General features: G+C 46.9%; 1 protein-coding gene across 1 annotated transcript in view; it reads right to left on the reverse strand.

The window, feature by feature from the left end:
- The window catches only part of ERN2 (endoplasmic reticulum to nucleus signaling 2), a 28693-nt gene continuing 13273 nt past the window's right edge, over nucleotides 1-15420 (reverse strand). The window contains exons 8-22 of the mRNA XM_069984079.1: nucleotides 15032-15293; nucleotides 14476-14554; nucleotides 14053-14200; nucleotides 13753-13871; nucleotides 13194-13382; nucleotides 12119-12353; nucleotides 11435-11525; nucleotides 10752-10941; nucleotides 9443-9542; nucleotides 6151-6350; nucleotides 5926-6073; nucleotides 5392-5519; nucleotides 5154-5277; nucleotides 4619-4686; nucleotides 1-850 (exon numbers count right to left, since the gene is read on the reverse strand). Coding sequence (XP_069840180.1) covers nucleotides 668-850; nucleotides 4619-4686; nucleotides 5154-5277; nucleotides 5392-5519; nucleotides 5926-6073; nucleotides 6151-6350; nucleotides 9443-9542; nucleotides 10752-10941; nucleotides 11435-11525; nucleotides 12119-12353; nucleotides 13194-13382; nucleotides 13753-13871; nucleotides 14053-14200; nucleotides 14476-14554; nucleotides 15032-15293 — 2264 coding nt within the window. The 3' untranslated portion in view covers nucleotides 1-667. The remainder of the gene's footprint in view (nucleotides 851-4618; nucleotides 4687-5153; nucleotides 5278-5391; nucleotides 5520-5925; nucleotides 6074-6150; nucleotides 6351-9442; nucleotides 9543-10751; nucleotides 10942-11434; nucleotides 11526-12118; nucleotides 12354-13193; nucleotides 13383-13752; nucleotides 13872-14052; nucleotides 14201-14475; nucleotides 14555-15031; nucleotides 15294-15420) is intronic.

The raw sequence follows: 15420 nt of genomic DNA on the forward strand, positions 1-15420 counted from the left end.
TATTAGTCAATTACATTGGCACATTTAATTCTGTTTTCTTCATTCTGTAAACCAATATATACAAACACATCCCAGCAAATACAAAATAAATTATTTCATTACAAAAAGTTCTTAAAAATAACTATTTAGAGATAAATACAAATCTGTGGTGAACATAATGTGATTTCTTTAAAAAAATATCAAGAATAAATTCTGCAAAGAATAGAGAGATTGTGCTCTATCCAGACAATGTAACGTTCATGTGGCCTAATAAAGCCTGGGCAACGGATCTTCGGCCTCCAGGGAGCCACATCCCCATGGCCACGACTTTGGTTTGCACCAATACGGAGAAGGAGCTGTAACATGTGACATTGCAGACAGTGACACTACAACTCCCAGCATGCCAGGATGTGTAGTAACACACCAGCCCCTCATCTGTACCTGGGTCTGTGGATACATAGGAACTAGCTGCAGCCGACCTGGCGCTTGTGAAAGTAGTAGGAACCTTCATGTTGCACATTATTTAAAAGCAAAGACTGATAAAACGATTGTGCAAATATATAGGGCAGTGCAAGTAACTATAAAAACACAGGGGGGGGGTCTGGTCACAAACAAATGGAGTGCTGTCCATGTAGACCCCCGTGGATCGGCTTGGCCTCCATTACTTGTAACTGTCTAGGTGGAACCATCAACGTCCTGGCTCCCAATGATAATAGGGGTGGAAAGGTCTCTCGTGTGCACACTGTTCCAAAGCCTGGTGCGTATGAAGGAGCAGAAAAGGGAAACGCGAGGTGAAATAAGCCACAAAATCATCAGGGATGGCGCCGAGGGTCTCCTGGACGTCAGCCGGCAGCTCCTGATAATGATGTTTCTAGAGGAACCCAATGAAAATTGTATTCTTGATTTCTCCAATACATTTTGCATTAAAAAAAAATAAAAAAAAACTTCAATTTTGTGTATACAGCAAGTATGCTACACTGAGTCTCCATGGTTACAGACTACAAACAAACCCTGTGTAGTCTGATCCTGCAATTACCCTCATACCATGCAGGGCTCCAGATGGCGACCAAAATGGTCGCCAATGCGACTGATATTTTGCAAATGGCGCCCAGATTTATTAATCTGGGCGCCATTTGCGACTGGCCCCGGCGGCGGCGCGCTGTCTCTTTAAGATGCGCGGCTGATGCGCGGCTGCCGGGGGTGTCCCGTCCTATCCCCGGCAGCGCGGCGCATCAGTGAGCTGCCTGGGGCCCTGACTTCCGGCACAGGAAGCGCACGTCAGAGACGCTTCCTGTGTCAGAAGTCACAGCCCCGGCGTACAGAGAGCTCACTGATGCGCCGCGCTGCCGGGGATAGGACGGGACACCCCCGGCAGCCGCGCATCAGCCGGGGACAGAAGAAGAAGAGGATCGCCGGGGGAGCGGGTTGTCAGGTGAGTTTGTGTGTTTGTTTTTTTTAAATACTGCTTAGCATAGAGGAAAGGGGGGGGCTTTATAATGGGGGGAAGAGAAGGGGGGGCATCTATAATGGGGGGAGAAGAGGGGCCATCTTCAAGGGGGGAGAGGGGGCCATCTAAAGGTGGAGGAGAGGGGGCCATCTATAAGGGGAGGGGGCAACATAGGGGGAGAGGGAGCCATCTATAAGGGGAGGAGAGGGGGCCATCTATAAGGGGAGGGGGTATCTATAAGGGGGGGAGAAGAGGGGGCATCTATAATGGGGGGGAGAGGGGGCATCTATAAGGGGAGGGGGGGAGAAGAGGGGGCATCTATAATGGGGGGGGAGAGGGGGCATCTATAAGGGGAGGGGGTATCTATAAGGGGGGGAGAAGAGGGGGCATCTATAATGGGGGGGAGAGGGGGCATCTATAATGGGGGGGAGGAGGGGGCATCTATAATGGGGGTAGAGGGGGTCATCCATAAGGGGAGGGGGTATCTATAAGGGGGGGAGAAGAGGGGGCATCTATAATGGGGGGGGGGGGAGAGGGGGCATCTATAATGGGGGGGGAGAGGGGGCATCTATAATGGGGGGGAGGAGGGGGCATCTATAATGGGGGTAGAGGGGGTCATCTATAAAAGGAGGGGGTCATCTATAAAAGGAGGGGGTCATCTATAAAAGGAGGGGGTCATCTATAAGGGGAGGGGGCCATCTATAAGTGTAGGGCAAACTGGCTGCAGACACTGGGAGATAGATATATGCACAATTATTATTATCAGGGCCCCTCAGGTGTCTGTATTGTAGGGGGTCACTTGCATTAGTCACTAGGTGAGAGATATATCTATTTATATACACATCTTGTGGGGGGTCACTATGGCTGCAGTCATAAGTCTAGCTCAGTATGTATAGACTGTTGCAAGCTTTTAAAGGGAACCTGTCACCCCCGGTGCCGGGGTGACAGGCTCCCAACCCCCCGTTAGAACCCCCTATACTCACCTCATCGCGCCGGGTCCCGCTTCTGGAGGTGGTCAGGTCACGGATATCTCAGCCGCTGCAGCCTGACGCGCACACTGAGAGATGAGTCCAACCCTCATAGAGAATGACGGAGCGCTGGACTCTCCCGTCATTCTCTGAGCGTTGGACTCATCTCTCAGCGCACGTCGGGCTGCAGCGGCTGAGATCTCCGTGACCCGACCATCTTCAGAAGCGGGACCCGGCGCGATGAGGTGAGTATAGGGGGCTCTAACGGGGGGTTGGGAGCCTGTCACCCCGGTACGGGGGTCGACAGGTTCCCTTTAAGTTCAAGTTCAGAAGAGTAAGCCTCATTAAAAGGCTAGCCAAGTGAAGCTGAAGTACTGAGTCAGACTGGATATGGTTGTCAGACTGGATATGGTTGTCAAGTTGCAAGTTTCCATGTTGAACGTTTTCAAACTAAGAAAAGAAAGGATCTAAAGGAGGAGGAGGAGGAGGATGCTGCCGTGGCCTCTGCACACAGTAAGTCCCATTTAACATAACATTAATTTTACATGGTTTAAAATGTTGGCGACCAAATATTCTATTTGGCGCCTACATTTTTCAGGTTAGGAGCCAATGGCTCCCAGGTAAATTTTTTAGTCTGGAGCCCTGCCATGGCTTAGGGCCCTATTACACCAAACGATTATGGCCGTACTTGGCCTTTTACCGACTGTTCTGGCTGATAATAATTTGGTGTTATAGCGCCTATTTAAAGACCACGATCAGCCGACATGCATTATGTCAGCTGATCGTGGTCTTTCAATGGGTTAAAAAATCCAGATTACAATAGCGACGGTCTGCTGCACATCGCTCCGTGTATTAACCCCCACTGTTTGTTGGGCCACCTGGACAATCTAAGAATCATCCGGGCAGCACCTCTCGATGTTCCCCGCTCGCTATCGGTGCACTACCAGCTGTCAATCTAAGGAGTACAACCACGGACTAATGATGTGGGTGAACAAAGGGGTCTGGTGTTATGAAAAATAATGGCCGACCCCTTTCTTCAGAGAGAGATAGAGCACTCTTACCCTCCCCATAGAAAACAGAAACACTTGGCAGGACTAAACGTTCCTGTGCATGGGAAGGAGACATAACTGACGGTTGGATGATAGTTTCAGCCATTAGTTATTGAAGGTGTATGGCCAGCCTTAGATAGTTGTTAGATCAAGGAGACAAATGGTACCTTTCACATATCTGTCTGTACTTCCAGAACATAGAAAAATGCTTTTATTCTACAGTACAAAGAGTTAAAGAGGCTTACTGAGCTCCTGAATAGCTGTAGGCTGTAACAACTCCTTACTCTTTCCACCAGCTTGATTGACACCTGGAAACTGAATCCCAAGCAGGGTCAGAAGCAGCATACATTACCTGTCCAGGCTTCTCCGCGCTGTCTTCATCCCCGGGTCCCGCGCGCTCTATCTTCAGAATGGCCGGTCATTCTGAAGATAGAGCGCCCGAGACCCGGGGATGAAGACAGCGCGGAGAAGAAGCCTGGACAGGTAATGCATGATGCTGCAAGGGCTACAAGGACATCGGTAACGATGTCCCTGCAGCCCTCGCTCAACGATCATCAGGCCGTGGAATAGGCCCAGTAAACGAGCGGCGATCTAGAAGAATCGTGGAATAGGACCCTAAGGAGGTGTTGCAGCCTGCAGCTATTCAGGAGCTCAGGAAGCCTCTTTAAAGTGACTGTACCACCAGGCCCAGGCTGAAGCACTGGAGGCGGGCCGACCCACCCTTAGTGGGAGGAAACCCTAGCCCCTCTATGATAGGGTTCCATTGATTCTAATGGAGTCACGTCATGGAGGGGCTGGGGTTTCTTCCCACTGGGGGTGGGTCGGCCTGTGCCTGGTGGTACAGTCACTTTAACTCTTTCTACTATAGAATAAATGCATGTTATGGAAGCACATACAGATATATGAGAGGTACCATATGTCACCTTGATCTAACAGCATCTAACAAAGTCACCAGTTAGGAACCTAAATTACAGATAAAAATCCGTCCTGGTCATGTGATGATCGTGTAAGGGTTCTTATCAAGGAGTGTATCAGAGCTCTCACATGACAAAAGCCATGCACCTTTGTCATCACCACATGATAAGGACAGGTTTTTGGTCACTGAATATAAAGAATATTACTAGAATATGTACGTAGGCTGCATATAATGTACAGTCTGCTGTGATGTAATGTACCTTGTTTCTCATGGCTCGGAGTAAATCTCGTACAGAATTTCCACGATAGGAACGGAATTTACGCAGATCTAGAAAAAATAATAATCAGATTAAAAAAAACAATAAAATTGCCCCCTGGTGTGGACTTACTGTGTACGTATAGTACATCACTGAACCTGAGTTACATGCTGTATTTTACTCCAGAGCTGCAATCACTATTCTGCTGGTGGGGTCACTGTGTACATGCATTAGATTACTGAACCTGAGTTCCATGCTGTATTATACTCCAGAGCTGCACTCACTATTTTGCTGGTGGGGTCACTGTGTACATACAATACATCACTTATCCTGTACTGATCCTGAGTTACATCCTGTATTATACTCCAGAGCTGCACTCACTATTCTGCTGGTGGGGTCACTGTGTACATACATTACATTACTTATCCTGTACTGATCCTGAGGTACATCCTGTATTATACTCCAGAGCTGCACTCACTATTCTACTGGTGCTGTACTGATCCTACTTTTTATAGACAAGCCATAGATATGGTGTTACCTGTCTGCAGGGGAACAGATATGTGCAGTCTCCAGTTGACCCGGACGACATTACGAGCGTTCATCTCCAGGCTGATGATCAGGGGGCTCTCCTGTGGCTCCTTCTCAATGCGATCACTGACATCCTGAAGGTCAGAAAACAACATTACTGGACTATTTTTAGCTAATACCTTAGATGAAAGAACATCTATATATCCATATAGGACGTTATTTAATAGACACATTTTGACCAATCAGACCTGGAAAAATTGCAGCTGTTTTTCTCGGGCCCAGAAGAACGGATGTCGGAGGACGCGAGGCGCTGAAGGGCGGAGCCTGGGGTCGCTACTGAGCATGCCTTCAATCAGTTCCAATGCTACCACATTGTCTGCAGACACAGTTCAGGAGATGTTACACAGCAGTCATATATGTATAACCTGCAAGGGTTGGCGCATACTGTCCATCTGGACAGTGTCGGACTAGGGTACCTTGGGCCCACCCTATGTTCACCAGATTTAACCAAGTTGCTATATAGAGACAGTAAGTGACCAGGTGACAGGTGTGTGCAGCTGTTCTGGGGGATTATATCTCTTTCTGAAGCTGCTAAACTGGGAGGCCCATCTCCTGTTCAGGGGCCCACCAACGGGTAGGGCCCACCTGGGGATTGCCCTGCTCCCCTGTGGGCCAGTCCGAGCCTGCATCTGGAGAGCCGGAGCTGGCACATAGGTACATAGCTTTGCTGGCCATCGCTGGAGTCGACATCACTGCATTATATCATATATTCAGCGTCTTACCATGTGTCTCCTCCTGGAGCTGCGGCAGACTGTACGAGCCATTTAATATATTCCCCTGTCTCCTCAGGCTCTCACCAAATGGGTGCTGTCCACTAGCCAGGACGTAGTAAAATACACAACCAGCAGAGAAAATGTCCACCGCCGCCGTCTGGGAATACAGAACACAGGCCCTATGTCACACTGCACAGCAGGATTCCTGTATCACAGAGTCCTGAATTCACTTACTGGATTCTGCGTTCTTCCATCGCGTAGAACCTCTGGTGCGATCCAGCCTTCGGTTCCGGGGATTCCTGAGCGCAGGCTGAAGCTGTTCCTTCCTACCCCAAGCTTCTTACAGAGGCCAAAGTCTGAAATAACAGCCCTCTGTCTGCCCTGGGCATTGGGGAGGGAGATGAGGATGTTACACGGCTTGAGATCTCTGTGCACTGTGAAGAAAGCGACCAGACACTCAGAAAAGGAAGGTAGTAGGGTGGGTGAGTAATCAATCAATTAAGGTCCTCATGATTTGAACTTTTTTTAAAATTGTAATTTTGAATAAAAAAAAAAAAGTGTGTTCTGCCTGCAGGGGGAGCAAGAGGTCAGTGGTATCCCTCTGCAGATCACACAGCATCCAGCTCCACAGAACTGACCTCCCCTGACCGACCGACACCGAGGACGGCACCAGGCTGGGAGAGGGGCTGCTCCCCTGCCCCTGAAGATGTATGGGACACAGAGGAGATGCTGATGGGCGCCAAGGCATGGCAAAGCCTGACAGGTTCCAGTGGGCTGGGGACAAGGGAGGGGGCACAGTCTGTATATACTGTGGCAGTTTCCTCCATGTACACTGTGACAACCCTAATGCTGTGTATACAGATGCTGGGGGAGGGGTATACAGATGCTGGGGGAGGGGGGGTTACTGCAGGGAAAATAAGGGATAGGTACATGAAGGATTTGCCAAAAAAAGAAAATCAGGATTTAAATCGAGAATTGTTTATAATTTGAAAAAAAAAATTAAGATTTTATTTTTTGGCCATTTTGCCCAGCCCTAGAAGGAAGCAATGCCCTTTGCCATCACCAGTCCCTGATACTTGGAAGGAAAATTCAGGACCTGACATTGTTCTCTGGGCACTGTATAGTGCTGCTTATTAGGTAGTGTATGGTAGTATTATATATATATATATATGTGGTGTCCCACTGTGGGTCTTGCTATTCACACCCCTTGTAAAAGTCTGTACTTGTTTGTGGTCTTGTTGCAGCTACGGTATTACCAAGGATGACCACTAGATGTTGCTGTGTGTAACTGTGTGTGTAACTACAGTATAGAAGCTGCACGGCTGAAGTATCTCAAGGGTTATTTGTATGTGTATGTACCAGATTCTGTTAACCAGTAGGATCACTCCTTTCTTCTATCCTATCCTCTTTTTCTTTTCCCCTTCTCTACTGCACTCTTACCACCCAACCACAGCGCACCTTACACGCTGGTTAGGAAGTTAGTCCCTTGGGTGAAGGAGGAGTTTTACCCGAGCTTTGGTGGAGAAAGGAGGCAGGTCAGATAGCTCTCCACCTTGGTTCTACCTGGGCCATGGCAATCTGCCAGGTCCCCTCTACAAGTTGAGTCTTAGTTAGTACCCCGCATGGGTAGGATGCAGAACAGAGCCCTCTTGCAAATTTTTTTCTAGAGGCACCACACAAGCAACGTGATGCCCTGTTAAGCCCTTCAGGAGAGGACTAGCCTACAGATCACCTCAACCCACGCCTAGGACTAGGAGTAACTACAGTGCAGGACAGTATCCGCAAAAGAGCCAAAGAGGTAGGAACTAATCCTGGTGGAGCAAAGTTACTAAAGGTCTATGAACTTCATCTCGCAGCACAGGTGTACCGTATTTTTCGGACTATAAGGCGCACTTAAAATACTATGATTTTCTAAGAAATTGTAAGTGCGCCTTATAGTCCAGTGCGCCTTATATATGGACCGGGATAGGTCCGGCCTCCATGGCGCAGATAGGCTGCCGAGCTCACATCTCCCCGCCACACAGAACAGCGCAGCGCTCCCTCACCTGGACTCTAGGCCCATGGCTCCGCAGGCCTGTCCTGCTGTCCCGCTCTCAAGGTGTCCCGCTCTCTCCAGCAGTAGTAAGCTGAGTGTCAGGGATGCACAGATTGTCAAAGGGATCCTCTACAGGCAAGGACTTAACAGGAGCGGAGGCAGGCAGAAATGGATGCAGAAGAGGGCCTGAGCGCTGCTGTGCTGAGGAGCGGTCTGCATTCCAAAGGGGAGGGGGAGGCCGAGTGGAGGTAGAGGGGAACTGATGCTGCGGCTCTGCGGCTAAGCCCGGCAAGGGTCCGGGGGAGCCGGTATTTGCAGGCAGGCTGTTCCGATTGTTACCTTTGTCAGATGAGGGAAGAGTACGGGCTGCCATGGGCTCCCTGTGTGTCCCCGCTGATGCTGTGTGTGACGGAGCAGTCTGCCACACCGCTCCGCCGCCGGCATATGAGCAGGAGGGAGGGGGAGCCGCAGGGACTCCGGCGCCATGTTGCTTTGACCGGGCAAAGGGGAGAGAGGCTTCCAGTTTCCTCCGTGCTTCCTCCGCCAAACTTATACACTATAATGCGGTGCGCCTTATAGTCCGATGTGCCTTATAGTCCGGTGCGCCTTATATATGAATCTAGATGGCTTAGCAGGCTAAAATTGGAGGTGCACCTTATAGTCCGGTGCGCCTTATAGTCCGAAAAATACGGTACTTAGGAAATCCTAACCATTCCGCTCATCCCAGGTTACAGGGTCTGGGGCCTGTGTCACCCGTTAGTACGGTTCTGCCAAAGCTAGTGGGCATAAGGTGGTGTGAAGACTATAGGAAAGGTCAAAACACAGGCACAGGTTGTTTCTTCTTCTTCTACAAGTATTCCTCTATGCACTTCAACTTCCCGGCAGAGCACATTACTACTTGGGTTGAGACTCTCAAGGCACCCTCCTCTCTACGACCTCAGTACAACCTTCTCAACTCTACTACATCCTAATCAGCACTTATGACACAGATCTGGTGGTTCTATGTTCGTGTATTTATTGGAACTCTATCAGTGTATTTCAAGATTTGTTGTATTACCTGCTGCACATTTACAAGAAGTAAACGTTATCAGCTGAGTCTGTGATTATTCACTACCACCTGCACAGCACTTACACCGCAATCTTGGGACATCTCCCCTTTCTGTGGGTGGTGGGTCCTACCACTACTCGGGAGGGTTATTACACCGTTCTAAACACCTGTACCCTGCAGCAACCCGACAGGACACCAACCACAGGAGAGAAGGGTACAACCGGTCTTACACTTTAAAAGCAGGTGTGCCATCACACCTGTGTGCCCACCAGGCACTGGCGTCACGTAACAAAACCCTTAAGGTCCTGCTGTATCTCGGCCATCCACCACAAAAAGTGGCGTCACACTTTCACCTAGCAAGTGACCTGCCGTCCCACCGCTACAACATCCTCCGGGGGTCACCACATATATTATTATATAAATTATTGGATATAATTTCTTACCAATATTGAGCGAGTGAAGATGGGCGAGTCCAGACATAGCTTGATGGAGAAGGGTCACATGATCAAGGTTGGCACGTGGAAAAGCAGGATTCTCAACATACTGCAGAAAAACAGGAGATGTGGTTGATATGTGATAAGTACTTCTATTACTGACAGGGAGACATGACTGACATGTCTATGGAGCAAGAAAAAGCTTTGAGGAGAGGAGCTGCATACGTTATATGGTATAATTTGCATGGAGAAAAAACGAGGCAATGTTATCTGGGTCTACATCATTGTGAAACAGGGATGCAGTACTACCTGTGTCTACATCATATATGGAAACATACAGGGAGGCAGTGCTATCTGCATCAGTATCATTTATAAGAGAATACAGAGAGATTTTCACCAGGAAAAAGACCACCTGGTCCATCAAGTTCTCGCTTCTTTTCTTTTTATCTCAGACTAGAGATATGTTTATCCCAGGCAGGTTAACATTGACTTACTGTATAGATTTAACTATCACATCTGCTGGAAGTTTGTTCCAAGCATCTACTACTCTTTCAGTAAAAAAATATATATATATTTCGGGAAGGCAGTACTACCTTTGCTTACATCATCTTCAGAAAGAGACAGGGAGGCAGTACTATCTGTACAGACATCAATGTACAGGCTGATACAAGGAGGCAGCACCATCTTTACAGATATCATGAACAAGGTGATCTAAGGAAGTAGTACTGTCTATACAGATATCATGTATAAGATGATACAAGGAGGCAGCACTATCAGTACAGACAACATGTATATGATGATACAAGGAGGCAGCACTATCTGTACAGACATCATGTACAAGATAATAAAGGGAGGCAATACTATCTGTACAGATATCATGTACAAGATGATCCAAGGAGGCAGTACTATCTGTACAGATATCATGTACAAGATGATACAAGGAAGCAGCACCATCTATACAGATATAATGTAGAAGATGATACAAGGAGGCAGTACTATCTATACAGACATCATGTAGAAGATGATACAAGGAAGCAGCACCATCTATACAGATAGAATGTACAAGATGATACAAGGAGGCAGTACTATCTATACAGATATAATGTACAAGATGATACAAGGAGGCAGTACTATCTGTACCTACACTATTTACTAGAAGAGACAGGGAACAGTGCCGTCTATGAATTCATTACTTACAGAGACAGTAAGTGGATGCAGTGACAGCACCATGGGGACAAGGATGTGCCACTTGTATTTGCACAGAGACTGATAAGAGGACACTACCCCTTTATTGGGCTGCCTCTGGTTATCCTCTCACCTCCTGCAGGGTGGCTGCACACAGCTCCAGGGCGATGTAATAGAACAGTCGGTCACTCTCTGTACAGTAATAACGGATCACATTGGGATGCTCGTCAGACTCTCGCAGCAGCTGCACCTCCCGATCAGCCAAAGTAAAACTCTCTGGCAGGATTCTCTTCACCGCCACCGAGCGTCCGTCAAACCTGCCCCTATAATTTCATAGTAATGTGGATGTTTAGACAAAAAGTGAACTTTTTTTGGGCAACTTCACTCAATAGGTGGCCTCAAACCACAAAAACCACAAAAGTCACAAATAAGGCTGGGTTCACACTGCGTTTTTGCAATTCGTTTTTTGCAAAAACGGATGAAAAAAATGGATGCATTTGTGTGCATCCATTTTGATCCATTTTTCCATAGACTTCCATTATAAAAAATAACAAAAAAAAAAAAACGGATCAGAACGGATCCATTTTTTTAACGGACACAAAAGTAGTGTCAACATGTCCTTTTTTTATAATGGAAATCAATGGAAAAACGGATCAAAACGGATGCAAATAAATGCATCTGTTTGTTCATCCGTTTTTTGGCAAAAACTGATGAAAAAAACGGATTGCAAAAACGTAGTGTGAACCCAGCCTAATAAATTTCACTCAATGTATATTAGAAAGCGGCAATATACAATACTAATAGATTTCTACTCACCGAAAAACAAAGGTTCCTCCGGCTCCATGGCCCAAAACTTCTTTGGGGGAAAAGGAAATTTTACCCACTTCTATCTCCTCCTCACTGGAGGCTGCAAATGGAAAAAAAGTGGAATCATAAAGACCAGTTACCAAAGTGGAAGCTGATTGGTAATTGGTTGCTAAGAGCAACAAGTCTAGCTTAAAGGGTATTCCGCTCAAACATAACTTTCGATATGTTGCTGCCCAACACTAGATTCATTCCATACTTGTTATTATCTATTCAGTCTCCTTCCCCCAGTTCTGAGCTGCTGCTGAAAACACAAAAATCGGTGTGAGCTTTTCTTTCTGTCTCCCCCTCTCCCCCCCCTTCGGAGACGACTGATGTAAACAAGTCCCTGGCAGGCTGTATCTGCAACATTGTAACTTCTTTGTAATGCTGGGAGGGTTAAATCCCAGTGAGTTCATTAGCAACTTGACTTCAAAATAACCCTCCTAGCATTACAACAAAGGTTGCAGATAAAGCCAGCCAGGGATTGTTTACATCAGCTGTCTCAGGGGGGCAAGACAGAGAGAAAGGCTCACATGTTTGAGTGGAATACCCCTTTAACAACTTCCATTAAAACATGTTTATTCAGTAATTCCTTAAAGGGGAGACAGCAGGGATGATAAAGCAACCATTTGACCATCCTGTTGCTTTACTCACCTTCTGGCTCAGCGTTGCTTAGCCTCTTTATGCCATTGGCCTGACCATACTCCTGCTCTCCGCTCCTCCTCTTGCCACTTCCTGAGCTGTGCTCCCCTGTAGACACATAGCCCTCAGTAGTAGTCTGATGGGGTGAGGCCTCGGACGCCATCAGCTGCTGGTGCTGGAGCTGTAGAAGCTTCTCCTCTAGCTGCTGCTGTAATTCCTGCTGCTGCCGACGCTGCTGCTCCCACATCTGGAGAACACAGACGCCAGCATTATCCCATATTATACATGTATTTAAAGGGGTACTCAAGAGAAAAAAAAATATTGTTTTCAAATCAACTAGTGTTATACAGATTTGTAAATTACTTCTATTTAAAAATGTCAAGTCTTCCAGTTCTTATCAGCTGCTGTTTGTCCTGCAGGAAGTGGTGTATTCTCTCCAGTCTGACACAGTACTCTCTGCTGCCACCTCTGTCCATGTCAGGAACTGTCCAGAGCAGTAGCGAATCCCCATAGAAAACCTCTCCTGCTCTGGACAGTTCCTGACACGGACAGAGGGGGCAGCAGAGAGCACTGTGTCAGACAAGAAAGAATACACCACTTCAGGACATACAGCAGCTGATAAATACTGGAAATTTTTAAATAGAAGTAAATTACAAATCTGTATAACTTTCTGACACCAGCTGATCTGTGAACAATTTTTTTTCCCTCCAGAGTACCCTTTAATTCTAGTATGCTGGGAGTTGCAGTTTCACCACAGGTTGGAGATAACTGTATGATAAGTAACATGCTAAAGACACATAGGAGGGCTCTAGAAATATGTCCGCTTTCTCTGGAATATATGGTTTTGTAAATAAACAGCATTGCTGAAAACCAAAGGTGAATGTATGGGACATTTGTAGCATGATTAGCATAGCTACAGCTCCACCTATTGGCGACTTTTTGAACTCAATTTATTTAACTCAATAATTGACCAGCGCATCACATAAAGTGCCCACTGTCTATATGGAGCAGCAAAACACCCTTCAGAGCCCTCTGAGTTGGAAACGTTTTATTTCGCTAACCCTGTATTTTACAGTCACCCTCTCACCTTGGGAAAAGTGAACCCAAAGAGCACCCATCCTCCAATGAGAAGCGTGATGATGCCTGTGAAGAGCAGATTGGTTATTGTGGAGTCTGGGAGGATGAGGCCTGCTGCTTCTTCTGTGCCAGCTTCCGTCTTTAATCGCCCTTCTGTTTGGCCCTGAGGGGATCCTCCTTGATTTTGCGGGGTCAGGAACTGCAGGGAGATGAGACGATGGGTTACATAACATGGCGTAGATCACATTCAGACCCTAATGAAGATACACTAGTGAAGGGTATTTGGTGTAAAAATGTGAAAAAGATTTTTAATATCTTACTTCCATATTGAGATATGATTACTTGCAGTTACAGGCCCAAAGCCTGAGGCTGCACTACTGAGATAACTAGTTGGGTGCTCTGTTGTCATGGAGACCTGGGATGCATCTAAATCACCAAATAGATGTACCCCACATTATCACATAGAACTGACAATCCTGAGTCTATCATGATATAGATATTGATGGGGATTTTGATCCACGAGGGTCTCCATGACTACACTATTAGATTAGATCAATATTCTTGATTACATCATCAAATAGGGTCTTGGGTGCTGGTCCACGGATGATGGTCTCTGTATCCCTCCGCAGGGTCTCTGGAAACGCCCGAAGCATGGTGGTGTGAACAACGTGAGGAACTTCATGGTGTCCTGGATAGAAAAAAATTGTATTTTATTACAATAGGAGAAATGGAGAGTAATACGGCCTAAATAATACCACAATACAGTGCCCATATACTATTGCCATGGTGCGCATACATACTACCGCCATACAGATCACACCACTATATAGCGCTCCAGAAATAATAGCCATACATCTATCCTCCATTACCTATAAGCAGCCAATGATTGCCAGACACAATGCTCCCGAGTGGGTACTTGACATCTGTGGTTGGGGTCACATCAAACTCAGTGGACTCCTTCAGGGTGACATCCTTAGTGGTGGGCCCCTCTATTTGGGCCAGAGTGATTCCCCGGGGCTAAACGGGATACCGAAACATGACTAATAAGATGCTGATTTCAAATTATAGGCCAGGTGACACAATATCACTGACTAGCGATCTTTATTTAATGTTATCATAGAGAAAACATGTAGGACCATATTAATGTAGATAGATTTGGACCATATAATGTCCCTATGAAAACACAAGCACCCAGGAAGTGTTGTCATAGTGTTTTCACCCTTGAGCCATTAGGGTAATAAGTTTGAACATGAACAAATGTCATGAAGAATGAAAACAAAAAATATTCCTACCACTATAGAGACTCCTTCATGGATCAGCGATGTGGAAGCATAGAATCCACTGGCGTGCTTCCCCACATACAGAGAAGGCCTGTAAGACGAGAAGTGGCCAAATGTTAATCCAGTATACACAATGGGGGAGATTTATCAAACATGGTGTAAAGTGAAACTGGCTCAGTTGCCCCTAGCAACCAATCAGATTCCACCTTTCATTCCTCACAGACTTTGGAAAATGAAAGGTGGAATATGATCGGTTGCTAGGGGCAACTGAGCCAGTTTCACTTTACACCATGTTTGATAAATCTCCCCCAATGTAGCTAAAAATCCTGACTGATCAGAGTAATCTGTGAAGAACCCAGCAGTAAGTATTGAATTCACCCACAGTGCCTCCGCAGGACAAATCAAGTATTACACAGTGTCCATTGATCAAGGGGCTGATCACGTAATGCATGGTTGTGCTGAGGTCTAGAATGACGGACCCCAAATCTGTTAACCCTACTACTTCCTATCTACTACATTCATTAATGTACAATCCAACAGGTTATATCCAGCAGGTAGGTGTACTCACAGCAGGTAAGTCTTGGTGCTGCTCAGCTCCTGCACAGCCTGGTAGTTCCATTTGAGGAGACGGATGTCCTGGGAGTTGAACGTCAAGTAGCGGAGAGTTTCCAGTGCGACGTTCAGATGCGGGATTCGCCTCAAGCTGTCTTGGTGCCACATAAAAAGGCCAACTACTGGGGAACCGTAATTCTGCATCCATAACACCTCTCCGCTCCCCTGGTCGGCGGTCACCAGCATACCATCTCCGGTGGAGGCAAAGTGCGCCATCTCTGTAGGGAACAATAAACTCATATAGCAGGAATTTAGGCAAGGGAACACATTGTTCTACCATAGAGAATCTCCACCCCACAACGTCCAGCATAACCTGACTGCTGCATTCTGGGAGTTGTGGCATGG

This window comes from Dendropsophus ebraccatus, chromosome 9 (genome assembly GCF_027789765.1).
Source record: "Dendropsophus ebraccatus isolate aDenEbr1 chromosome 9, aDenEbr1.pat, whole genome shotgun sequence".
NCBI lineage: Eukaryota > Metazoa > Chordata > Amphibia > Anura > Hylidae > Dendropsophus > Dendropsophus ebraccatus.